Below are 27,917 nucleotides of genomic sequence, written 5' to 3' on the forward strand. Positions count from 1 at the left end.
GGAGGCCCAAACAGGCCCTAGGGGCTAGAATCAGATTAAAAAGTAATTGGGGGGGCAACTAGATGGCGCAGTAGATAGAGCACCGGCCCTGGATTCAGGAATACCTGAGTTCGAATCCGACCTCAGACATTTAACACTAGCTGTGTGACCCTGGGCAAGTCACTTAACCCCAATTGCCTCATCCCCCCCCCAAAAAAAGAAAAAAAAGTAATTGGGGGGCAGCTAGGTATATAATGGAGCACCGGCCCTGGATTCAGGAGTACCTGAGTTCAAATCTGGCCTCAGACACTTGACACTGAACTAGCTGTGTGACCTTGGGCAAGTCACTTAACCGTCATGGCCCTGCCCCCCCCAAATTATTGGGAAGGGGGCAGCTAGGTGGCACAGTGGATAAAGCACTAGTCCTGGATACAGGAGGACCTGAGTTCAAATTTGACTCCAGATACTCTTACTAGTTGTGTGACCCTGGGCAAGTCACTTAGCCCTCATTGCCCTGCCTCCACCCCCCAAAAAGTAATTGGGAAATATTTAACAAAAGAAACAAAAATAAAATAAAACATAATTAATGTTAACTTGTAGTTTTCTAAGTCAATAGGTGGCCCATGGTGATCCTTATGTATAGTTTAGTGGCCCCCTTTTTTATTTGACTTTGACACCACTGCTCTAAATGATTCAGGGTCTGAGGCAGATTGATTGAGGGCCATCTGAATTCTCAAACTCTGTTTTTCCTGCATTTAACACTTCAGTTCTAGATTGCATTAACTTAACCCTTAACAAGACTTATTTGTATTTATCTAAATTGAACTTATGACTTAAAAAAAACCCCTCGCCTACTTCTTTTGGCTTTTTTTATTTTTCAAGAATTTTTTGAGGAAAATTTTGTGCCTCTATGAAAAGCTAGACTTCTCTGAAGGATAGAAACTGACAAACCACAAGTACTGAATCTCATAACAGATTTTTTATGGTCATATAACAAGCAAACCACAACACAAAGAAGGGGGTCAGGAAATTACTAAGAAACCTGGTAGTGACAGCTAAATCAGTTGTGAGTAAAGTGACTATTTGACCCTTTAAAACATGAAAAGGCCCTTTGCCAACTAACAATAATTAATTATTTCATTTATACAAATATGGAATCCAAGCATATACATCATTCTGGGAATTTGCTACATGAAAATGGAAACTCGACATGTGATACTGTGGGAATTTTGTGGAAAAGTAACTGTAGCTATGAAGTAATCAAAACTCTCTATAGCCATATGAAAAAATGCTCTCACTATTCATTGAAGAGATCCAAATCAAAACAATTCTGGGGTATTACCTCATATCTATTATATTGGCCAACAGGACAGAAGAGGAAAATGACAAATAATGGAGTGGACATGGGAAAAGTGAGACATTAATGTAATGTTGGTGGAGTTGTAAATTGATTCAAACATTCTGTACAGCAATTTGGAACTATGGCCAAAGGGCTATAAAACCATGCATACTCTTTAACCTCACAATGCTACTACTAGGTCTGCATCCAAAAAGAGATCAAAAACAAAAAGGAAACGAACCTATAGGTACAAAAATATTCATAGCAGCTCTTTTCTGGTGGCAAAGAACTGGACATTGAGGGGATGCCCATTAACTGGGGAATGGCTGGATAAATTGTGGTATGTGATTATGATGGAATACTATTGTGCTATAAGAAATGATGAGCAGTATGCTCTCAGAAAAACCTGGAAAGATTTACATGAGCTGATGTAAAGTGAAGTGCACTGTGTACAAAGTAACAGCAATATTGTAAGATGATCAGCTGTGAATGACATCTATTTTTAGCAATACAGTGATCTAAGACAACTCTGAAAGACTTGTGATGCAATCCATCCCCAGAGAAAGAACCAATGGTGTCTGAATAGACTGAAGCATAATTTTTTAAAATGTCTTTTACTTTTCTTGATTTTTTTTGTCTTTGTTTTCTTTCAACTATTAATATGGAAATGTTTTGCATGACTACATCTGTATAACATACATTGAATTGTTTCCCTTCTCAAAGGGGGTGAGGAGAGAAGAAGGAGGAGAATTTGGAACTCAAAATTGTTTTTACATGTCACTGGAGAAAAAACAAAATATTTAAAAATAAGCACACAAAAAAAGTAACTGTACCTCCACTCTCTTTTTTTGTAGTAACACAGATATGCATACTAACTTAAGACCCACCATAGAGTCTCTTGAGGCCTAAGGATATCTCTGGATGATTTTTATTTTTCGGGCAATCAACAAACAAGTACACTGTAGGCCCTTAAATAGCTATTAAATTGAATATATGAATGCTTACTATGTAAAAGGCACAATTTTAGCTTGCTTTTTTTGTCTCTGTTGTTTTGGAATTAATGATCCAGAATATTTTTACTTAAGATTGCATAAAAATTATGTCTAAGTACATGATACAGAAATAATACCACTCTTTTTTTTTTTTTTTAAGTGAGGCAATTGGGGTTAAGTGACTTGCCCTGGGTCACACAGCTAGTAAGTGTTAAGTGTCTGAGGCCACATTTGAACTCAGGTCCTCCTGAATCCAGGGCTGGTGCTCTATCCACTGCACCACCTAGCTGCCCCGAAATAATACCACTCTTAAATCAAGTGACTTCAAAAAATGAATTAAAATTCTTCCCCAATAATCTTCATTGGGGAAATATAATTCAATGATGTTACTCCTGTATTTTTCCACATTTATCTTCCCCCCCCTCCCCCGGGCAATGAGGGTTAATTGACTTACCCAGGGTCACACAGCTAATGTCAAGTGTCTGAGACCAGATTTGAACTCAGGTATTCCTGAATCCAGGGCCAGTACTTTATCCACTGTGCCACCCAGCTGCCCCCGTTTTCCACATTTATCAATGGAAATGTCTATTTTTTGAAAGGAGAGGGCCAGAACTCATGATACGATCTCTCCAAAAAACATCCAAATAACGCCATAGGAAAATGCCTGGAGCAGCAAAACTCACAGAAGAATGTGCTGAAATCATCTTCTAACCAAGAACGGCTTGGAAGGTCAGAAGGAGAGAGCTGCTGTGCTGATACAGGAGTGGAGCCCAACCCCACAATCACCCTGACAGAGATCCAGTCACAGGAAGGCCTCACCAGAGAAACAGACCCCCAGAGCCTCTGAATCAGCTGAAGCACCAGTGTTGTTTGGAACTAAGCTCACAGTCTGGTGAGATGGCTGGAGCCCTGGGCAGGGGGGAGACTACAGGGGTCTATGCTGGTGCTGAGGTAGAACTTGGATTTTACACCCCTGCTGAGAACCAGGAGGTGGTGGCCCAGGTAGCAGTAGCCCAGGTGGGGGAGGTGCATAGGCTCTTTGGAGCTAACAACCACAACACACAAAGCTGGTTGATTAGCAAGTTGGTCTGGGGTCATCTAAGGACCAGGGAACAGGCTGGCCAAGTGAAGAACCTGATTCTCCTTAAATCATACCACCTGGGACTTCTTAAGCTTGGGCTACTGCAGCCTGGAAACAGTGCCTCACTTTAAGGAGTCAAGTAAAAGAAAGGCAAGCTGAGCAGAAAGAGAAAGGTGAGGACCATAGAAAGTTTCTTCAGTAACAAGGAAGACCAAGGGGCACCCTCAGAGGAAGATGTCAACACCAGGGCCCCTATATCTAAAGCTTCCAAGAAAAATATGAATTGGTCTCAGGCCATAGAGGTGCTCAAAAGGACTTTGAAGATAAAGTTAGAGAGGTAAAGGAAAAAATGGAAAGAGAAATGAGGGAGATGCAGGAAAGACATGAGAAAAAAGTCAACAGCTTGAAAAGTCAAATTGGCCAAATGGAAAAGGAGGTACAAAAGCTCTCTGATGAAAATAATTGCCTAAGAATTAGGATTGAACAAATGGAAACCAGTGACTTTATGAGAAACCAAGACACAATAAAGCAAATCCAAATGAATAAAAAAATAGAGGGCAATGTGAAATGTCTTCTGGGAAAAACTGCTGACCTGGAAAATAGGTCCAGGAGAGAGAATTTGAAAATTATTGGTCTACCTGAAAACCATGATCAAGGAAAGAGCTTAGACACCATCTTCCAAGATATTCTCAGGGAAAATTGCCCTGAAATTCTAGAAGAAGCTAAAATAGAAATTGAAAGAATCCACCAATCACCTCCAGAAAGAGATCCCAAAAGGAAAACTCCTAGGAATATTATAGCCAAATTCCAGAGCTCTCAGGTCAAGGAGAAAATATTGCAAGCTGCCAAAAAGAAAGAATTCAAGTACTGTGGAACCCCAGTCAGGATAGCACAAGATCTAGCAGCTTCTACATTAAAGGACAAGAGGGCATGGAATATGATATTCCAAAGGGCAAAGGAAATGGGATTACAACCAAGAATCACCTACCCAGCAAAACTCAGCATTATCTTTCAGTGGAAAAAATGGGACTTTAATGAAAAAGAAGACTCAGATATTTGTGATGAAAAGACCTGAACTGAATGGCAAATCTGACTTTCAAATACATGACCCTAGGGAACCATAAAAAATTGGAACTGGGGGGACATGCCTGGGGTCGTACAGTGGGTGGCTGTCTTGTGTCTGAGGCCAGGTTTTGGCTGGGACCCCCCTGGGTCCAGGGGTGATGATTTGTCCACTGTGTCACTTAGCTAGATGATAACATCTTTAGGGTTAAATTGAGGGGTGAAGGGAATTCATTGGGGGAGGGGGAAGGGCAGAAGTGAAATCCTACATGAAAGTAACAGGAAAAGGCTTATGGAGTTGGGGAAGAGATGGGAGAGGAGCAGGGCAGTAAATGAATTTTACATTCATCAGAAAAGGCTCAAAGATCTTAAACTCATCAGAGCTGCCTCAAGGAGGGACTAACAGACACACCCAACTGGGTGGAGTAATCTATTTAATCTGGGCAGTAAATGAGCCTAACACTCATCAAAATTGGCTCAAAGACCACAATTTCATTAGAATTGGCTCAAGGAGGGACTAATGAACACACTCAATTGGATGGAGTAATCTCTCTAACCCTGCAGGAAAATAGGAGGGGAAGGGGATAAAGAGAGAGGGGCAAAAGAAGGTAGGGCAGAGTGGGGGAGGGGATAGACAGAAGCAAATCCCTTTTGAAGAGTGACAGGATGAAAGAAGATGGATAATAGAATAAATATCATGGGGAAGGGAATAGGATGGAAGGGAAACAGTTAACAATAGTAATCACGAAAAAGAAAAGGGGGAAAATTGTACAAAAAAATATTTATAGCAACTCTTGGTGGAGGTTAAGAATTGAGAATCAAGGGAATGTCCAGCAATTGAGTAATGATGGAAAAAGCTGTGTTATATAATTGTAGTGGAATGGCCTTGTGCTACAGGAAATGACAAACAGGATGATCCCCAAAAAACCTTGAAAGACTAATGAACATCGATGTATAGTGAAGTGAACAGAGCTGGGAGGACATTGTGCATAGTGACAACAGTATTGTTCAATGAACAATTATGAATGACTTAACTACTCTCGGCAGTGTAATTGATGTAGGAGGCAAAAAAGGGTTAATAGAGAAATCTAAGACCCAAGCTCTAGAAGGGAGTCAGATCCCAGTTAATGGATAACTTATGTTAGGTTCTCATACCCATAGTGATCAACATCCAGAACGGACCAGAACAGGTTAGGTCAAAATAACAATAAAGGAAAAAGACAACCTATAGAAATTATAATGAAAAATGATTATATTTTGAAACTAACTATGGGAATCATTAAGAGACATGTGCAGAAAAGGCCAAATTTGTCCCCAGATTCACCTTATGACGTGTAAACCCCCAAAACACACCTCCACTGAAAAAGGTACCCACCTTGGGGGTTGGCTTAGGACCCCAGGAACTCCAAATTAGGATAAGCCCTCCCCTGTAACACTCCTAGGTGGAAAATATTATAATGAGTAGGACATGTCCTCCCTTGTACCTCCCCAAGGTGGAAATTATTATAATGAGACTGATAATCAATTTATCCATACTATAAATATAACTGTCTTTCCTTTCCTTATTTGAGAGATACCTTTCCAATATTCTGGTTCTCTCCCTGTGGTTACCTACAGTATTGCAATAAAACTTGGGAAACTGAGTCAGAGTCTTATAATTCTTTTGGGACGACTAACAATCAATTGGACCCCAAATTCCAGCCTATATCACAATGATCCAAGAAAATCCCAAGGAACTAATGAGGAAGCTTACTATACAACCCTATAGAAAGAACTGATAAAAAGAACACTTGTGGATTGTACATATATAACCTGATTGCGATCTTGTGGAGGGGGGAGGAAAGGGAGGGAGGGAGGAAGAAACATTTGGAACTCTAAACCTTATGAAAATGAATGTTGAAAACTACCCTTACATGTAAATGGAAAATAAAATAAATGTTTGTTGCTGAAAAAAAAGAAAAAAAAAAGAAAGAAAGGAGAGGGCCAAACTTAAACAACTAGTGCTTAAAACGGAATTGGGGGCGGTTAGTTTTGAGCCATCAAAACCACTACTAGGTCTATAACTCAAAGAGATAAAAAACAAAAAAGAAAATGACCTATATGTACAAAAATATTTATAGTAGCTCTTTTTGTGGTGCCAAAGAATTGGAAACTGAGGGGATACCATCAATTGGGGAATGGTTGAACAAGATGTGGTACATGACTGTAATGGAATACTATTGGGCTATGAAAAATGACAAGCAGGATGATTTCAGAAAAACCTCTAAACATTTCTGTGAATTGATACAAAGAGATGTGAACAGAACCAGAATGTTGTACATAGTATCAGGAATACCGTATGATGATCACTGTGAATGACCTAGCTATTCTCAGCAATACAATGATCCAAGACAATTCCAAAGAACATGTGATGAAAAATGCTACCCATCTCCAGAGAAAGAACTGAGGAATCTGAATACAGACCAAAGTATATATGTATATTTTTTAACTTTAATTTTCTTTGTGTTTTTTTTTTGGGGGGGGAGGTCTGGTTTCTTTTACAACATGGCTAATATGTTTTACATGATTGTACATGTATAATCTATATAAAATTGCTTGTTTTCTCAAGGAGTACAGAGGAAGAGAAATAATTTAGAACTCAAAATTTTTTTAAAAAGTTGAATGTTTTCTATGTCTATTGATCTGTTTATCTATCTATCTATCTATTTTTTCTTTTTTTTTTTGAGAGGCAATTGGGGTTAAGTGACTTGCCCAAGGTCACACAGCTAGTAAGTGTGTAAAGTGTCTGAGGCCGGATTTGAACTCAGGTCCTCCTGAATCCAGGGCCAGTGCTCTATCCACTGGGCCACCTAGCTGCCCCTTCTATCTATCTATCTATCTATCTATCTATCTATCCATCTATCTCAGAATAAGGCAAGTGATAGTCCCACTATGCTCTGGACAGATGACAGGTGACATACTATAAGATGATCAACATGATCCAAGACAGTTCCAAAGGACTCATGATGAAAAATGTTATCTACCTCCAGAGCAAGATCTGATGGAGTCTAAATGCAAAGTGAAGCATATTTTTTTCCACATTGTTTCTCTTGCCTTTTTTTTCTTCAAAATGGTTAATTTGGAAATATGCTTTGTATGGGTTTACATGTATAATTGATATCCCGTTTCTTGCCTTCATAATGGGTAGGGGAGGGATGCGAAAGGAGAGAATTTGGAACTCAAAATTTTAGTAAAATGAATGTTAAAAATAAATAATAAAAATTAAAAGAGATTTCTTTGTTTAGTTCATCATGAAAAGGAAAACTTAATGAAAAAAGAATGCTTTTGAAAGTAAAGTAATATAACTAAGTCCCCTTTATAGGATATCATTAGTATGAATAGAAAGTTTTAAAAGATGTAATTTTCCTATCAATAATTCACACTCATGTGAAAAATGATTATTAATAACTGATATCTCAGGGAGATTCAGAGCTTCCCCCTTTCTTCCAAAGCCATGACTTTTAAAGGCCTAATTTCTCCTTGAAAATCAGATTGCCTTGAATCTCTTCATTTAGGTCAGACCCACCCCAGACTTGCAAGAAATCTAGGGTGGAGAAGCTCATTTTGTTCTACTCAAGCTTGAGTGGAGATAGATCTGTTTGTCTAGATAGGAAGGCCTCTCATGCAGGAAGGGGTCACTCAGTCCACCCATTGAAAAGGGTATTCATTCTTTGAATTGACAACCCCAGGATGGGGGTGGTCTGATATAGCCCCTCAATTTAATATAGTCTACCTCCAAATGACATTAACCAATTAGATATGATTGTTGTTTCAAGGGTATATAAACTGTGAGTCTCAACTGCCATGATGGTTTTTGGTCTGAGAGATACAGCTAATTATCATACTTTTGTTAATAACCTTTGGGCTTATTAATAAAATGATTAAAGTACCCAGAAACTATATCTCTCCTATTTTTAATCATCACACTTAATAGATTCATCTCTTGAAAGAGACACCAAACGATGCTCTTAGAGTTTTAGACCAGGTAAATTGGAGCCACTTCAAAAAATATGCCAAACGAACACCTTTGAAGAGTCCCTTTATTATCTACAGGCTGATGGTAATTTTAAACATAGGTACATTTTGGTGAGATGGATCTAAAATGGCTTTTGCTTATCCAGTATTTTAAAGAATATACCAGTGGTTATAATATATCAAAGCAATAAGATCTAGTAGTTTGGTATAAAGGGCAACTTGCACTGGGTTCTGTCCCAGATCTGGCACTTACTAGCTAAGTGACAACTAGTAGGGTCAGCTAGGTGGCACAGTAGATGAAGTCAGGAAGACTTATCTTCTTTCTGAGTTCAAATCTGGCTTTAGACACTTAGTAGCTGTGTGACCCTAGACAAGTCACTTAACCCTGTTTACCTCAATTTCCTTATCTGTAAAATGAGCCGGAGAAAGAAATGGCAAACCACTTCAGTATCTTTGCCAAGAAAATCCCCAAACCCTCATAAAGAGTCAGATAAAACTGAAATGATCGAACAAAACAGCTGTGTAACATTGAAGAAGTCACTTCATTTCTCTCCATGCCTGTTTCATCTATAAAATGGGGGACTTAACTAAATGATCTCTAAAGGATTCTTCCAGCTATCCAGAATACTATGGTCAAATAAAATACATGAGAGTTTTAGGAGAACATGACCCTTAAAAGAACACTAGAAAAAGGAATGTTTAGGTTTAGCTTGTGCTCTTTCTAGGCTAGTTACTTCTTATATTCCCCATTACCTGCAGTGAAAGACATAGCTTCAGTTTTCAACAGAAGCTTTGCCAGGGGAAGGGGCAAGACACTGAAACTGAACATGCTTGCATGTATGCAATTTTGCTGCTGAGGCTTTGGTTTAATCTCAGGGTCATTCTCTAAAGTGTTATTCCAGATAATTGGAGTATTGAAAATCATCAATACTCCAGTGTCAGTGATACTTGCTACCTTCACCTCTGTAAAGTCCTATGCTGTCTTGATAAATTAATGATCCAGCTGGAAGTGGATCTAACTGATAAACTTAAATATTAATGACAAGAGTACAAAAAAAAAACCAACCACAAAAGGTAAAATGAGCCTATGAACAGAAATCAACATCAATCCTCACCACGTTTCTGGAGAAGTTCCTGGAGATCTGGTTTCGAGGCACTGTCTACAATACTCTCCCCATCCAAGTTGGCCTCAGTCTCCTCTTCTGTGGTGGAAGAGCCCACTGAGAGAACGTGGAGTTTGGTTCTCAAATCTTGAGCCTCTGGTTTCATGAAGGCAGCTGGGCCATCAATTCCTAGGGGGAATAAAAGGAAAGAGAACAGAGAAAAAGGCTATCTGTTGTTAAGCTGAATGGCTTGATAGATTTGATCAGAGTTAAAGGCTTTTTTTTTTTTTTTAGTGAGGCAATTGGGGTTAAGTGACTTGCCCAGGGTCACACAGCTAGTAAGTGTTAAGTGTCTGAGGCCGGATTTGAACTCAGGTACTCCTGACTCCAGGTCCGGTGCTCTATCCGCTGCGCCACCTAGCTGCCCCGAGTTAAAGGCTTTTTTTTTTTTTTTTTTAGTGAGGCAATTGGGGTTAAGTGACTTGCCCAGGGTCACACAGCTAGTAAGTGTTAAGTGTCTGAGGTTGGATTTGAACTCAGGTACTCCTGACTCCAGGGCCGGTGCTCTATCCACTGTGCCATCTAGCTGCCCCCAAAGGCTTTTTAATTAGATAATTTCTCCTGCTCCCTCCCTTGCCATCCCTGAAGTCCCTCATGATGTACTTATTGAGGAAGTCTTCCAGAATCAATATTCATAGCAGGTACACATTAAAAGGCAGTGTGGCAAGGCTAACTAATTTGGAAACTAGGAAGACTGGGGTTCCAGTCCTACTTCTGACACATCCTAGCTGTGTGACTCTGGGCACACAATATCCTCTAAGATCAAATCTATGAACAAGAAAAATGTCAAAAGGGTTACTAGTACTGTCCCTTTTGCCCAACTGTTTTCCCAAGAAATTTGCTGGCCTTCCTTCAACATTGGTAAGAAAGAGTGCTGGCTAGGTACATACCATGCAAAACCACATCACTGCAGAGGTGAGTGTGAGGCTCCACCAAAGGGGTCTGCTCTTCACAAGCTTTTGGCTTTGACCGGCGCAGCCTGGCTTCTGGGTTTGGCTGCACCATGAGGGGCTCAAGACGCTTCTTTCTTTGCTTCTTTTCTAGCAAAGCTCGCTATGAAATAATTATGAAAATGAGAACTAAAGCTTATCACAACAACAACAACAGAATCTTGACTTATCATTCTAATAAACTTAAGACTTTGAAAGTATCTCTTTGTGATCCCCACAGTCCTGTGAGATAATGAGTGAAGAGCTTATTCTCCCCATTTATGATCTGGGGAAATTGTGGTACGGAGGGGCATGTAACTATCTAAAACACACTATTTATTACTGGTAGAACTGAGACCATGACTCAGGTAAAATTAAAAACATACAATCGACAGCTAGGTGATGAAGTAGATTACAGTGTCAGTCCTGGAGTCAGGAAGGTTCATCTTCCTGAGTTCCAATCAGGCCTCACACATTTACTAGTTGTGTGACCTTGGGCAAGTCACTTAACCCTGTTTGCCTCATCTTTCAAATAAGCTGGAGAAGGAAAAGGCAAACTACTCCAGTATCTTTGCCTAGAAAACTCTAAATGGGGCCATGGAGAATCAGACATGACCAAAACCAACTGAACAACAACAAAAAAACCCCTACAAAAAATACAAAGTAAAAAAACTTGCCATCTGGGCTGTGGAAAAATAAATAAATTCAGAGCTAAGTGCAAATGGACAAAATCTTTTTGAAGAATAATCTGAAAGCCCAGTTGCAAAAGTAATGATACTCTTTGACTTAATCTCAGTCTGGAGAATTTATTCTGAAAAGAGCCATCTGTTCAAACATATTTATAACTATGTTATTGTAATGATAAGTAACTAAAAATATATAACAGAGGATAACTAAATAAACTATGATAAATTAATATCAGAATATTATAATTAACTTAAAATAATTAAAAAGTTTAGAAAGATATGAATTAATTTTAAGTAAAAAGAAAAGAACCAAAATAACAGTATAAATACTGGTAATTAAACATACAAATAACACTGGAAAATAGACAAATCAAGAGAACAGAAGAGATACAAAAAAACTTATTACATATATGTTTACAAAGGAAAAAAATTTGTGGAACCCAATGAGGGTTAAGTGTCTTGCCCAGGGTCACACAGCTAATAAGTGTCAAGCGTCTCAAGCCAGATTTGAACTCGGGTCCTCCTGAATCCAGGGCCAGTGCTTTATCCATTGTGCCACCTAGCTGCCCCCTGGAACCTCTTTTAATAATTCAAATGAAAATACAGGGTTGATACATGCTAAGGCTGACCATAATCAAGTCACTTAACTTCTATGCCTCTATTTCCTTATCTGTAAAATGGAAATAATAATACAGGAAAGAAGGGCTTTGTGAACCTTAAAGTGTAGTGTAAGTGTGAGCTGTTGTCATGGTGAAGGTCATTTTAAATGGAAATTATCATAAAAGAAAAATTGTTTTCATTTAAAGTTTTGTTAAAATACCTCAACATAATAAATTGTTAAAAAACAAACAAACATAAGCACTAAAAGACTATATAACTTAGTACTGTGGGTACTATATCCCCCCTTTTAACTTAACTACATTGTAATAAAAGTCTGATTAAACAATATTCACACATGTATTTTACTATGAGTTTTAAAAAGGTTCTTCAATTATTTGCATTTGTAAATAAAGTGTTGTATGTATACCTTTTTTTGTTCTGTTTTGTTTTTTTTAGTGAGGCAATTGGGGTTAAGTGACTTGCCCAGGGTCATACAGCTAGTAAGTGTTAAGTGTCTGAGACCGGATTTGAACTCAGGTCCTCCTGACTCCAGGGCCGGTGCTCTATCCACTGCGCCACCTAGCTGCCCCTGTATGTATATCTTAAAATGAGTAAACTCGCAATTAAATAACAAGCTCCTAACTCCCTATTAATTCACTAAATTAATAGATCAAATCTAAAGTGATATTGGGGTTTAGATTTTTTACTAAAAGATGATTAGCTTTACTTTCTTACTCACTTTACATTAACAGAAATGAATCAGAGAGGTGCAGAGGACAATGGAAAAGAGCAGAATAGGGTAAGAATCTAAGGAATTTGAGAATTCCTGAGGGAAGCTACCAGTAATCTGAAAAGTTAGCAAAGGACAGAGTGGTAAGAAAGAAATGATACTAAAGAACAGTAAAAATGTTAGAGACTATAAGGAGGAAAAAGGGAAAACCCCATAATATTTGACAATTTTAAACTCTTAGCACATGAACAGTTAATGTACAATGCTTGAATCATCTGTCAAGCTCAAGTTAAAAAAATAAGGGAAGCCAGGGCTGTAAAACAAAAGTCATAAATGGATATTGTCCGTGAAGCAAAAGAACAAGCATTCATTCACTTTGCCTTTTTTCACTAATGGCTTCAGGAAAGTGTTGGCAGGAAATAAGGAATGGGGAGGGAATAGACTGCTGAAGTAACACTGTTTTTTCCCTCCAGTAATCCGTGACAGCAATAAAATATTTCAGAAGGCACTGGGGAAATTAAGTTGTCTTTTTTTTTAAAAAACGAGTTTGTTTTGCATAGAAGAAAAAAAGACTCAGATGATATGGTAACTTGGACCATGGCATTAGCAGTTAGGGAGAGAGAAGAAATCATTACAATTGAGTTAATGAGGGGCAGCTAGATGGTGAAGTGGATAAAGCACCAGCCCTGGAGTCAGGAGTACCTGAGTTCAAATCTGGCTCAGACACTTGACACTTGCTAGCTATGTGACCCTGGGCAAGTCACTTAACCCCCATTGCCCCACCCCCAAAAAAAACAACCCACAAAAATCAAAACAAAACAAAACAACTGAGTTAATGAGCTCACATTGATGTAATGGAAGGGAAAGTCAAACGAGACAAACTGTAAACTATAGGCCAAAGATACTATAATGCAGTGTTGAAATCTAACCTATTACTGTCCTGCCACATTGTAAACTACATACACAGTAAACAGCTATGAGCTAGCAAACTACTGTCATGAGAAAGTAATATTCTGACTCATTGTTCTAAATGACTTAGCTTCTTCACAAGTCTAGGTTCTGAGATTTAATCTAATTCAAGAAACATTAAGCAAGGCACTATATTGTATGGGTGATATAAAGAAACTAAGCCAATACGCTCAAGAAGTTTATAATCAAATAAGAGCATAAAACATGCAGACAAGTAACTATGCAATAAGAGAGAGTGAGACAAGTGCAAAGTACTTCAGGCATAATACTGTGGGAAATTTGAGCCTGTCCCAGGCCCACTAAACTAAAGATGAAGTGAGGAAAGACTTTCATGAAGGGAAAAAAGCACCTGAGTCAAGCCTAAAAGGCCAGCATATGGAGGTAGGGAGTTGGGAGTGGAGTGGGGGTGGCAATCCATTCCAGAAATGGGGATGACATAAAGACACAGAGACAGCAAAAGACAGAGTAAGAATAGAGGGGGTGAGGGTGGGGTAAACCAGTCCAATTTGGCTGGAACCCAAAATACAGGAAGAGAAGTAGTATGAGATAAGTGTTGAAAGATGGATTGGAGTCAGGTTGTGGAAAGTCTTGAATTCCAGGATCAGAATGACATGCTAAGTAAATCTGGGATAACACTGACAACTGACACCTATTTATAGTTTACCTCTCTCTTAAATGCTAAAAGTGCTCAAATAGAAGAAACAGGAGTGGAACAGTTCTTTGTAAGTTGAAGTAAAAACAAATTTGATTAAACTCTATTATACTGTGGTTTTATCTACTGCTAGACCATGTCGCCTTCACACACACACACACACACACACACACCAGAAATTTAGCAACTTCAAGAACTTCTCTATGATCTGAATGTTAACTTGAAGAATCCTACTCTCTCATGGAACTGACAATATAGCTGACTCTTATACCCCTTGGGGAGAAAGACTGAAAAGCAAAAGTTGTAATAAAGGATAAAGGAATGGAGTAAATTATATGATAGTATAACTTTCCTTCATAGAGAATAAGGGACTTTCTCAGCTAACAGAATAAAACTCATATGAATTATCAGAACCTTCATTTAATTACTATCTAGCTTTTTCTGAGGACTTCTTCAAGGTGCTGAGCCAACATTCCACTACTAAATTTTCAGAGGGTAGACTAGCTATGACTGTACATGCAAGCAGCAGCAGCAGGATCAGATACTAAAACTTCTCTGCCAGATCCCTTGGGGTTCTAGGCAAAAAGGCAATCTGGTCTCCAAGTTCATTCCCTCATCAGCCATTTGTGTGGAAAAAGTTTCTACACTTATGAGGTACGCTGAAAACAGAATGATATGGATGGCTAATCCATTACCAAAAGGGCTATGTGATAATTTAATGTTTTTCACCAGACAGCACTAAATGTTCCATAACACAAGTGTCTCTGTGTTCCTAAGGAACTATATTCTGATTTTCAATTCTCTGAGTGCCATACACTGTACGAGATGCTGGGAATACAAAACCAACATACACACGCATATATGTACATATCTATGCATATATATGCAGACACATAACATTTTTCCAATTGGACCTATGATTTTATCCCTTACCAAGGGAATTAAAGTTTTAGGGAGTTGCCAGAGGCATTGACAGAGATTAAGTTACTTGTTCAGATCTCTCACACATACAAAGCCAATATGTGTCAAAGGTGGGACTAGAATTCAGATCTTCCTGACTCATATACCAGTCTTTATCCAATACACACAAAATAGGAAGTTAATTTAGTAATTTAAGTATGAAACCATGAAGACCTGTGCTAATATAACAGCAATGAGAATGGAAAGGAAAGAATAAGACATATTTTGGAAAAAATTAGTGAAAGAACTAGGTGATGTATCAATGTAGAAGGAAAGGGAAAATTTGTATTTTTATTGCGAGACCAGGAGAAAGGTAACACCACTGATAGAGGAAACCTGTTACATTTATGGAGATAAGGAGTTCAATATGCATGAGATCACAGTGGGTCATGCAAATAGAAATGGCTAGTATACATTTGGAAATACAAGATTAGAGCTAAAACAAGAGATCAAGGCTGAAAATACAGATCATAAAGTCATTGGCATAAAAACGATAAGACCATAAGAACTGATAAATTCTCTGAAATAAGGGTAAAAATATTATTGATCCAATTCGGTTTGTCAACAAGTCCAAACCACCAGATCTACATAAACTGCGTTCTAGGCTACTAAAGGAACCGGTGGACTCAACTGCTGCTCCATCCCTCGTCATTAATGAGGTTGAGATCTGTGTCCTTTCTGTTTTGAGCTTTTTTATTTAATTAAAGGCTGTTCTCTATCCTATGTCTGAATTCTCTATCCTAAGTCTGAATTCTTACCATGGAAGCAGAGAAGGCTTTTATTTTTCTGTAAAGACATAGACATAAGCTATTTTCTGAAGCTTCTACAGAAGCTGCCTCTAAGATTGAACCTGGTCTATATAAACAGAGAACTGCATTCCTGAGTCATGGGTTATACCAACTCAAAAGGCACCATTTAGTGAGTAAACATAAGTACCTATCCCTTTCTAGCCTTTGTTCCATTAAGTGATCAAGGAAAAAAAATCTATTTTGCTTGGGAAAAGTCAAGACCATCAAAGACCATGATATTATTAGATGGAATTCTACACTAAAAAGTAGAATCTATCTTACCTGATTATCCAATTTCAACTGTCGGAGCTTCATGTTTTCATCTTCAAAGGCCCTGTTTTAAAAAAAAAAAAAGGAAGAAAAAACTTGTGAAAATCGGGCTGCCTTCATTTCACATATGTACCTATCCCTCTGAGTTCTCAAGGCAACTGATTTTGCCCAGGGAGAAGATCAGTTTCTTAGATGTTCTTCATACTATGTATGATCTGTCACCCTGCCTACCAGAGCCCATAGGTATTCTTGACAACATCTGTGCTCCACCATCCCAGTCCCCAGATATCATGAGAAGAAAGATTAGATCACAGACTTTCAGCTTATCAGGCATTATAGACCTATCATAAAGACAAGGGAAACACTTTCTAAAAACAGCTTTTAGACTGTATTACTTTTTACAGTTGGCTCTAGACTATCCCAACACAGTAAGAGGAGTTTCTGCTCCAGTGCTACCAAATATTTGCTTACGCCCAAGAATATAACCTATCTGTATTTCATCCTAGTGTTGTTATATCACTAAATATTAAATATTAGTGTTGTTATATCACTAAATATTAAAAATTTCAAGATCAACCCAGTTAGTTTAATTTTGTGTCAATGTATCTGTAATTAAGATCTAATAAACTACATGGATTTAGATTTGCAGCACTTTCTGGTTCACCTATCCCCAATTTATAAATTCTATAACACCCTATGAGCTCACAAAGAATTCCACATTATCCAAACAGACTGTTTTTTTTAACCAGCCTTCTAGTTCTGTATCTCTATTTCACTTCCTCCAAGAAATGTGATATTGAATTAAGGTGGTGAAGTATCTCAGTGTATCTTGAGTTAGGAGGATATGAGCTCAAATTCAGACTTAAACACCAGCTGTTTGATCATCGGCAAGTCATTTAATCTTGTCTGCCTCAGTTCCTTCATCTTGGTGATAATGATAGCATCTACCATACAGTTTTGTCATGAGGATAAAATGAGATAATATTTCTAAAGCTTTTTGCAAACCTTAAAGTGATATATGAATTTTAACTATTATTTATTAGCATTAGTACTATTAAAGGTGTTATATGCAATAAGTTTTAAATTATTTGATCCCACAAAGCAGAACTAGGAGCAAGGAGAACTAGGGTGGAAACTACAAAGAAGCAAACTTAGGCTTGATATACAGTAAAACTTCCTAACAAAGAGAACTATTTAATGGTGTAATAGACTGCCTGAGGAAATAGTGACTTTTTTCCCATCTTTTTTTCTTTATTTAGTATTTTATTTTTCCTCAATTATATGTAAAAACAATTTAAAACAACCATTTAAAAGTTTTGAGTTCCAAATTCTCTCCCTTCCTCCCTCCCCACCCGCTTTGAGAATGCAAGCAATTCAATATAGGTTTTACATGTGTAGTCATGCAAAACATTTCCATATTAGTCATGTTGTAAAAGAAAATAGACAAAAAAAATTCAAGAGAAATAAAGTAGAAAAAATTATGTTTCAATCTGTATTCAGATGCCATCAGTTCTTTCTCTGGGGATGGATAGTATTTTTCATCATAAGTCCTTCAGATTTGTCTTGGATCCCTGTATTGCTAAGAATAGCTAAGTCATTCACAGCTGATCATCTTACAATATTGCTGTTACTTTGTACACAGTACACTTCACTTTACATCAGCTCATGTAAATCTTTCCACGTTTTTCTGAGAGCATCCTGCTCATTGTTTCTTATAGCACAATAGTATTCCATCATAATCACATACCACAATTTATCCAGCCATTCCCCAGTTGATGGGCATCTCCTCAATTTCTAATTCTTTGCCACTAGAAAAGATCTGCTAGAAATATTTTTGTAAGTATTGGTCCTTTTCCTTTTTGTTTCTTATCTCTTTTTGAATATGGACCCATGTCAAAGAGTATGTATGGTTTTATAGCCCTTTGGCCATAGTTCCAAATTGCTGTACAGAATGGTTGAATCAATTTACAACTCCAACAGTGCATTAATGTCTCAGTTTTCCCACATTCCCTCCAATATTTGTCATTTCCTCCTATCCTATTAGCCAATCTAATAAGTATGAGGTAGTACCCCAGAATTGTTTTGATTTGCATCTTTCCAATCAATAGTTAGAGCTTTTTGGAAATAGTGACTTCTTCCTCAGCGGAGATCTTAAAACATTCAAGTATCTGTTGGACTACATGGCCTCTGAGTCCCCTTTTCAAATTTTCTTAGATTGTGTAACTTATTAAGATCATTGCAGGGATTCTGTAAAGTCCTCTTCTCTATCTTTTGAACAACTATCTACCTTTACCCTGGCATATGCCATGATGTAAGAAAATCAAGTTAGAAATGAAACAGTCTAGGGGGCAGCGATAAAGCTCCAGTCCTGGATTCAGGAGGACCTGAGTTCAAATCCAGCCTCAGGCACTTGACACTTAATTAGCTGTGTAACCCTGGGCAAGTCACTAACCCTCACTGCCCCACAAAAAACAAAACAAAAACAAACAAAAGAAATGAAACAGGCTCACTGATATCAAGTAGTAGCTTCTACATTGTCACATAAAGCACATCTAGGGTGTTCCTGAAAGAATGGTCATGAGATACATGTTTAATATAATATTGCTCCATCACCAATGTGCCCAACCTTCAATACTGTACCAGTTAAGGTTCCTTCATGAAAAAAATTCCATAAGTATGCCACATTTGATACAAAATTGGGCTCTTCAAATATTTCTCTCAAAGCTTTCAAGGATGAAGAAATTACTACACAAACTAGATGTGTCTTGAATGCCACACCTAGACACCAATCAACCAAATAACCTTTTTCAAGCTTGGGCAAGTTGAACATAACAGCCAAACAAATAGCATATAATCAAAGCAGTTTGAGGTCACTGGTATAGACACTAAATATATGTTGTGAAATCATACCATCTAAGTACCTTTAATGTTTAAAAAAGACATACTTTCATTAAGCCATCCAGGAATTTAAATTATAGCTTAGAAACAGTAGCAAAGATACTTTTGTATATTTACATTTATAATAAACAAGGATTCTCTCTGAATTAGAAAAAGATCTTGCAGAATTTGTGGGATTTTCCTCATTTCTGTCATACTAAATAAAGGTACTCAGTAATAAATCACACCAACCTTGGTTAGTAAAAAAGAACAGGACAGAAAGGATTCCTGGTTTGCAACAAGAACAGTTTAACGACTATCTGAAAGTCTCTTTACTTTAGTTTTCATGAAAAGGTGTAGGAATAAAACCTTCCAACTACTCTAAATGAGAAAGAAAATTCATAAATCTTGGACAAATATGGCAAATTATCCCCAAAGATGCTGCCCACATGATACAGCTCACAGCTAGCTCTCTTGTCACTGACTTCTGGGCCAAAGTCTGAGCTGAGATTGCTTAAATAAATCATCACTGCTGTAAACAGCTTCTTTTATTCCAAGACACCAAACCCCTTCCTTACTAAGATATTTTAGCTTCTAATACTCCTACAAGTATTCTTCCCCAACCTTTCTTAATTCTAGTGCCTTCCCTCATTATTATTTCCTATTCATTCTGCATACAGCTTGCTTTGAATACATTTGTTTGCATGTTGTATCCCCATTAGACTGTAAGTGCCTTGAGGGCAGGGACTGTATTATTGCCTCTTTTTGTATCCCCAAGTCTTAGTACAGCCCTGATATGTAGTAGGAACTTATTAATGTTTACTGATAGACTGATACTACAAATATCAATAGATAAAAACCATTTAAACAAAATCTCTTTGGGGAAGGGATCCTCAATTTTTAAGGGAGTAAAAGGATCCTAAAGTCAAAAAATTTTAGAACCACTGTTCTAATAAATAGATCAGGGTCATTTTTCAATGAATCAATAAACAAATGAGATTTCTTACATTTTTTCCTATCCCTTCATTTGTAATTTTGTTCTAATAATTCCAGCTGTCTCTTGGGGTTATTTATTTTTGTTCGGTCTATTCTAGTTTTCACGAAGTCTATTTCTTGAGTAAGATTTATCACTTTTCCTTCTAAGCATCTTACTCTGCTTCCAGTCCTTTCCTTAAGAGTCTTTACTTCCCTTTTTATCTCGTTTCATTTCTTCTAGGTATGTAGTCCTTGTGGAAAAACCATTTTTTTTTTTTACTTTGTCTCTGCCTGCAGTTTGTAGACTTAAATTTACAATAATTTTTTATTTCAGGTAGCGTTTTCTTGTATTTACTCATCTCTCCAGCTCTACTTCTGAATTGGGGCTTTATGCCAGGTCAGTTTCCATCTCCAGCTGCTCTTTTGAGTGGGGTGATTGGCTCTACTTGGTCTGTTCTGAGACCCCTGGATTCTTGGATCTCCACCCAAGTTCAGCCCTCCTAGATTTTTGAGGTTCAGAGTGCTGGGACTTCGGGGTCGCCTTTGGTATGTCAGTCTTAGTATTAGGGACCCTTGGTCTGGGCTGTTCAGATCTGAGAGTTGGGGACACCAAACTGCTCTGGTCTCTGCCAGATGCTGCCATTCCCTAAAGTTTCCAAGCTCTCTACCATAGGACTTTCTCAAGGATTTCTCTGTTTCCTGTCTCTGGACCCAGAACCTTGCAGGTAGCCCATGTTCTTCTCTGGTCATGCTGAGGCCCTATACTGGTGCTGGCTTTGCTGACAGAGGCCTCAGTTGATTTTTTTTGTGCAGCTCTGAGGCAGAAATCCCTTAATGTCATTTTTTATTGGATTTCTTGCTCATTATATGGTCTGGTATGAATTTCAAGGTTTTGCTGGAGTCAATATAAGAAAGCTAGGTCACTTAGGCAGGCACCTTGTCAGGAAGTCTTTCCCTTGCCTTAGTAATGAACATAATCCTATCTACAATCCCTCAAATTTATTATTAATTTAGAAAAAGATAACTAAAGTGGCCAAGTAATACAGGCTAAATGTAGGTTAGAAAGGGCAGCATAGGATAGTGGATAGAGAAATAGCCAGGAAGCCAGGAAGACCCGGGTTCAAGTTTTACCTCTGACATATAGCAGCCATGTGACTCAGGGCAAGTCACTTAACCTGTCAGTGCTCTAGATCACAGAGAATCCAACATGCATGCTGACTGCAAGAGCTCCCTGTCAGAATCAGATAAAAATGTAATTGAGAAATATTTAACAAAATAAAAATACAATAAAACACAGATAATGTTAATCTATGGTTTTAAAAGTCACTAATTGGGGGGCAGCTAGGTGGCATAGTGGATAGAGCACCAGCCCTGGATTCAGGAGGACCTGAGTTCAAATCTGGCCTCAGATACTTAACACTTACTAGCTATATGACCCTGGGCAAGTCACTTAACCCCAATTGCCCCGCCCAAAAAAAAAATTTTTTTTAAAGTCACTAATCATTTATTGACAAGGACTTTTGATAATGTTTACAAATCATTTAGGGCATATTTCATAGTATCTTAGGAAATGAAAGGGAAGGAGCAGTGAAATAGGGAAGGAATGAAGAAAGAGAAATTATTTCATCAAAATCAAATACCTGTGTTCATTTTAAAATCTAGGATACTGATTCCCAATAGACCATGTTACCAGATGAAGCTAAAAGTTTCAAGATAATATACCAAGGATAGAGTGATCTCATACCAGGTTCCCTCAGTATACAATCTATTTTATCTAGCTGCCCATCAGCCCATCAATTGGTGAATGGCTAAACAAGCTGTAGTATATGACTGTAATGGAATATTATTGTGCTATAAGAAATGACAAGCAGAGAATGATTTCAGAAAGGCCTGGAAAGACTTACAAGAACTGATGCATAGTGAAGTGAACAGAACCAGGAAAATGTACACAGTAACAGCAATACTGTTTGATGAAGAACTGTGAATGACTTAGCTATACAATGATCCAAGACAATCCAAAAGGACTAATGATGAAGCATAGGGCTGCTAGGTAGCCCAATGGACAGAGCACTGGCCCTTTTTTATTCAAGTCTTCTTTTAATTTTTTTTTTTGGTGGGGCAATAAGGGCTAAGTGACTTGCCCAAGGTCACACAGCTAGTAAGTGTCAAGTTTCTGAGGTCGGATTTCAACTCAGGTCCTCCTGAATCCAAGGCCAGTGCTTCATCCACTGCGCCACCTAGCTGCTCCTCAACTCTTATACAAAATGACTAATACATTACATATAACCTACATCTGACAGCTTATCGCCTGGAGAGGGGGGAAGGGAAGGAGGAAGGAATAGAAGTTGGAACTCAAAATTTTAAATAAGAATGTTTAAATTTTGAAAAAAACAGTCCCTGCCATTACAGAACTTCCAACCTCGTAGAATGATGCATACAAAAATAACTATATTATAAAAATAGAATATGGTCAGTGCATAAAAGAGGTACAAAACACTGAGAGGTGTTTTGAGAGGTTCATCTGTAATTGAATGGAAATTTTATGGGCATAAAATGGGTAAGTGGGATAAATAGAAAGTTCATGGAGAAGGAATATGTGAAAACCTGGAACACTAAGGAAGACTTTTATGAAATGATGCAGAGTGACAAAGTAAGCAGGAGAACAATTTACATAATGACAACAAGATTGTAACAAAAAACAACTTTCAAAATACTTCTGAGTGCTGACCAATGCAGTTACCAATCACAGCTTTAGGAGACTGATGCTGAAACATACTTCCCAACATTTGGGCAGAGAACTGATAAACTAAAAGAGGAAAGAGAGACAGATATTTACACACAATGTACTAATTTGTTTTGTTTAACTATATGTATTGGTTAAAAGGGAAGGTTTCAGTGGAGGATGGATTCTGGTTTATGATAGGTTTACAATAAAGGAGCAAAATGACACATACATTTTCAGACATTGAAATGGGCTGATTTTTTTCTTCATGACTATGCTTACTGGTTACATGGGAGAGAAGTGAGTCAATTGGCAGTGATGTAGATAGTTTTTTAAAAGCTACCTATCAATAAAACATTGTAAAATACACATGGAAAATAACAACAAAAAAGTTATGACCATTCTGGACAGTAATTTGGAACTATGTCCAAAGGGCTATAAAACTGTAGCCCTTTGGGCATGGTTCCAATACCACTGCTAGGCCTGTATCCCAAAGACATGCAAAAAAAGGGGGTGGGGAAGGAATAATTTATAGCAGCTCTTTTTTGCGGTGGCTTGCTAAGAACTGGAAATCAATGGGATATCAATCAATTGGGGAATGGCTAAACAAGCCATGGTATGTAATTGTAATGGAATGTTATTGTGCTATAAGAAATGACAAGCAGGATCATTTAAAAAAAAACTTGGGAAGACTTACATGAAATGATGCAAAGTAAAGTGAACAGAACAAGGAGAACATTATACACAGTAAAAGCAATATTGTATGATGAGCAACTGTGAATGACTTAGCTACTCTCAGCAATATAACCATCCAAGATAATCCCAAAGGACTAATGATAAAAGTCTAATTATCTGCCTCCAGAGAAAGAACTGATATTGTTTGAATACGTACTGAAGCATGTTACTTTTCAGTTTCTTTCATTCTTTTTCTTTTGAGTCTTTTTGTACAAAATGACAAATATGGAAATGTTTTACATGATTGCATATGTATAACATATACCTGATTGTTTACTGTCTCAGGGAGGGGGGTACAGGGGAGGGGAGGAAGGGATAGAATTTGGAACTAAAAACATTTTTTAAAATGTTAAAAAAAGTGTTTTAACATGTAGTTGGGGAAAAATAAAATATATTAAATTTGAGGAAAAAAGTTACAAAGGGGATACAAACAAGAATTTTGTTACTGCCTGTTAAATTTAACAAATACTTTAAAAACAAACTGTACAAAAGTTCAGTTTTGTTCTTTATAGCAAAGTTTCTTAAACTGTGGGTTGTGTAACTAAATGTGGGGGTTGTGAAAAATTTGGCAACAGTAAAAGGTTACGTATACCTATATAGCCAGGGTTAGAAAAATTTCTCAGGTGAAAAGGGGTCATGAGTAGAAGTTTAAGAAGCCCTTCTTTACAGACTGAAATGTGTTTGATGATTCATAATAAAAAGAAAAATTTTAAAAGAAAAGAGAAAAAGAAAATTATCTCATGTCATTAATAAAAATGAAATTAAACATTCACATAACTTTTACCAAATATTTATCAATTGCCTACTTTGTGCAACACAATGAGTGAGGCATATGGCTAGTGTTACAAAATATTCAAGAAGTAGAATTTAAGAAAACATAAATGAGGATGAAGCTTTTTACAAGTGTAACATATTAGGATGCTATGGAGGTAGTTAATGAGATAAATTGGAAACCTCAAGAAAATATAACTAATCTACAGTGTATTTTCTTTAGCATTTTTACTTTAACTTTGGTTGACTAATGATATACTCCATCTTTCAACTGGGAATTCTTTGTTTTCACTACCACTGAACAACCTCCAAAGCAATCCTTCTGCTGTATTCTTAAGAGACATATAATATGGTGACTTGTTGAGGGCTTTTAAGTCAGTTGTTCTTCTAGCAACTCAAAGAATGAAAACGAGTGGCTGGACTTAACATTACAAATATTCAAATTCTTATTCCAGGGTTCTGTTTACCTTACTTCTCATCAAAGAATATGGTGGATCTAAAATAATTTAATTATTTAGCATTATTTTATTTTTAAAATTCAAATGAATCTGCTATAAATTTAGAAATACTCCTGGAGGACGTCCAATTACTATAAATAGTATTCTAGTTAAGATAATTGGTTTAAGCTCCTCAGTTTTTGAATTTGCTTTTATTTCCTCTGCTAGAGCTATATAAATCTTTAAGTTCTTATGTATGTATCAATATACTCCTGCTCCGGTTCAATTAAGAGTTATATCAAGTTCTTTCACATTTGATTTAACCAATATTTATTAAGTAAATCCTATACAGAGACAGCAGCATGGTACAATGGGAAGAATGCTGGATTTTGGAGTCTCAGGACCTAGGTTTAAATCCCAGCTCTGCCTCATATAAGCTGTATGACATTAGTGAGAGAAAAGACCATATTTGGACTCTTCTCAGAGCCCTAAAAGCAGAGAGTGAGTCTGGTTTCAGGCCCTACAGCTTTGTTGCCCAAACCTCCCAGTAGGGGGCTGCCTGGCACACGAGGCTCTGAGAAGCTGAGGCTCCTGGGCTTTAGGCCCGAGTAGAGCCTTGAAGAGGGGTCTGGGTTTTGGAGGAGTGGGCTGGGCTGGGAGTTCATTCGCCTTGAGGCACCTAAGGTGATCCCCATGTGACTTGAAGCTCAAGTCCCGACTTGAGTCTTGTTTTGAAAGGTTATGTTTACACAAGCACTGTTTAGTGGGGAATGGAACATTCTTACTCCAGCATAGGGTTAGGGCCTAAGGCCACAATCAGATTGGTTGATAAACGGAGCAATCTGATTGGTCATATCCCAAGTTAGGTTTTCTTTCTTGAAGAGTTATGTACATTAACACAGCATTATTCTGAGGAGGAGACAACACTCTTGCCCAGAATAGGTTAAAGCCTGGTATTGTAGTTTGTCTGATTGGTCGACTGGTACCACCTGACTAGTTTCTAGCACTGTGATCGGTCCACTTGGTACAATCTGATTGGTTGTTATTATGTCATATGTTGATGGGGGAAAGTATGTAAATAAGGAATGGTAAAATCTCTTAATGTGATTGGTCAGAGGGGACCCCTTGAGGGATATAAACAGAGGTGAGGGACCTTACTTCAGTGCACTCTCCAGCACATTCTGAAGAGTGCCCATCTTCTTGACTGCTACCTGCGCGTGACCTGCTAGCAACACTAGAGCTGCAATACTAGGGCTGCTAAGCCACACAACACTATTTGAGCTGTTTGTCGCATTTCTAATATTAGTAATCACAATATCTGTAGGTCCCAATTTCTTATGGCATTATTTGGAGGGATCATGGGGAGAGGTCCAGCCAGTTACTGTCTTTCCTCTGCCATCATGGCTCTGTACCCCCCTCCCCCAATTTCTTCTTCTATAAAACGAAGGGGTAGGAACTAAATGCCCTCTCTGGAAGAAAAATTCTCCATTCTCTGTTTTAGGCACAAATCTGCTAGAGCAAATTTAATTAATTAAATAATCCTGGGCAATTCTGCTTAGAGAAAGTTCAAAGGGACAGAAATCTACTATGCCTTTGAAAAGCTCTCTGACACAAGTTATTCCCACTTATAATTTACAGTATTCTCCCCTACAAAAAGACAAAATTCAACAATAAGATTAAATGTAATTACAAAATTCACATAAAAATTCAAGTAACAGTTTTGAATTATCAAACAGAATAGTCACTTAACTTTCAAAGTACAGTAGAGAATAATTTTTTTCCTAGAACAATTGAATCTCCCTTTAAACATCTTCCAACATTCTCCTTTACTGGTCAGAGGTGAATTCAAGTGATACTTGAATTAAGTGAATTAATAAAGTGAATCAATAAAAATAAATAAACCAGTCTTTCTCTTAGTTTTGATTGTTATCCTAATTAATTTCAGAAAGATGTTCTAGGGGTGGGAAGGGGGGGGGGGAGATCAAGACTCTTACCTTAGAAATTATTAGGCCTTTGATAAGAATGAAGCTCTAGAGGTCTTTAAATCAGAAAAAAAACACCATGCTCTAGGCATTGAGAAAGCAAAATAAGGTTTTTTTATTCAGATAAAACCAAGGACTTTAAACAAATACATTGAAAAAATACTATTTCTTAATATTTCTAAGAGGCAAAATGATATAGAGGAGAAACTCAGGTCTAAAGCCAGAAATACCTGAGTTCAAGTCCTTCCTCTAACACATTTTGGCTATATAAGTCTAGGCATCTTAATAATTTCTAAATGCTTTAAACAACTAAGACTGTAAATTGTGAAAAAATATAGACTATTTCACAAATTTTTAGTCATATTATTGTATCACTGGTATTATCATATAGTAAAATATATTCCTTAGTCGGTTTTTATGGTCTTCCTAAGGGTATCTTATAGCTGTTATTATCTAGAATTTTCTTAAATGTATAGGTATGCTGGTAAATGTTTAACAACTAGCTCTTTGTATGTATAACACACCTCAAGTTTAATGAGTATTATTAACATTTTCTCCATCACTTTCTTAAGTCAAGACAATCAACAAAATAATAAATCAAATCCTGATCTATGCATTTACCAGTTTTAGGGGTGTGTTATCACTGCTGCTGGTATAATCCACAGCAGCCAAAATGGTACATTCTCTCATGTAATCAAATGTTTTCCCTCCAATTTCTTTGTTTTGTTTGGTTTGGTTTGGTGAGGCAATTGGGGTTAAGTGACTTGCCTAGGGTCACACAGCTAGTAAGTGTTAAGTGTCTGAGGCCGAATTTGAACTCAGGTCCTCCTGAATCCAGGGCCAGTGCTCTATCCACTGCGCCACCTAGCTGCCCCTCCCTCCAATTTCAAAAGTAATTCAAATCAACACACACTTACTAAATGCCTACTAAATTCATCCCTCCACTGCTATTATTATGACCAAAAAAAGGAGCTGACCCAGAGCCTAACAGTAGCCATTGACCTTTAGGCCTACTTTGTTATTGTTATTTTTATGGAAAATGTCATTTTCAATTCAAGATAATTCATGGCTGGAACAGCCACTCCAGGGATCCCTTTCTACCTTCCCTCTCCAATGCCTAGATACCAATGGGCACCTAAGGGTCCATCACAAACAAGCCTCAAAAAGCCCTTCTCCTCTCCTCCAGTGTCCACTGCCAAGTTAT

General features: G+C 37.5%; 1 protein-coding gene across 6 annotated transcripts in view; it reads right to left on the bottom strand.

The window, feature by feature from the left end:
• The window catches only part of TULP3 (TUB like protein 3), a 64,177-nt gene that overhangs the window by 23,077 nt on the left and 13,183 nt on the right, over positions 1-27,917 (bottom strand). For 5 of the 6 annotated variants that reach the window (XR_006353138.1, XM_043964904.1, XM_043964903.1 and 2 more), the window contains exons 2-4: positions 16,227-16,278; positions 10,521-10,683; positions 9,583-9,759 (exon numbers count right to left, since the gene is read on the bottom strand). Coding sequence is in view for 5 of the 6 variants with exons in the window: in XM_043964904.1 (XP_043820839.1) it covers positions 9,583-9,759; positions 10,521-10,683; positions 16,227-16,278 (392 nt within the window). In the remaining variant the exon portion in view is untranslated. Of the gene's footprint in view, positions 1-9,582; positions 9,760-10,520; positions 10,684-16,226; positions 16,279-21,197; positions 21,303-27,917 lie in introns of those variants that run through there. The other variant, XM_043964905.1, reaches the window with a different exon arrangement.

This window comes from Dromiciops gliroides, chromosome 5, assembly GCF_019393635.1.
Source record: "Dromiciops gliroides isolate mDroGli1 chromosome 5, mDroGli1.pri, whole genome shotgun sequence".
Taxonomy (NCBI): Eukaryota; Metazoa; Chordata; class Mammalia; order Microbiotheria; family Microbiotheriidae; genus Dromiciops; species Dromiciops gliroides.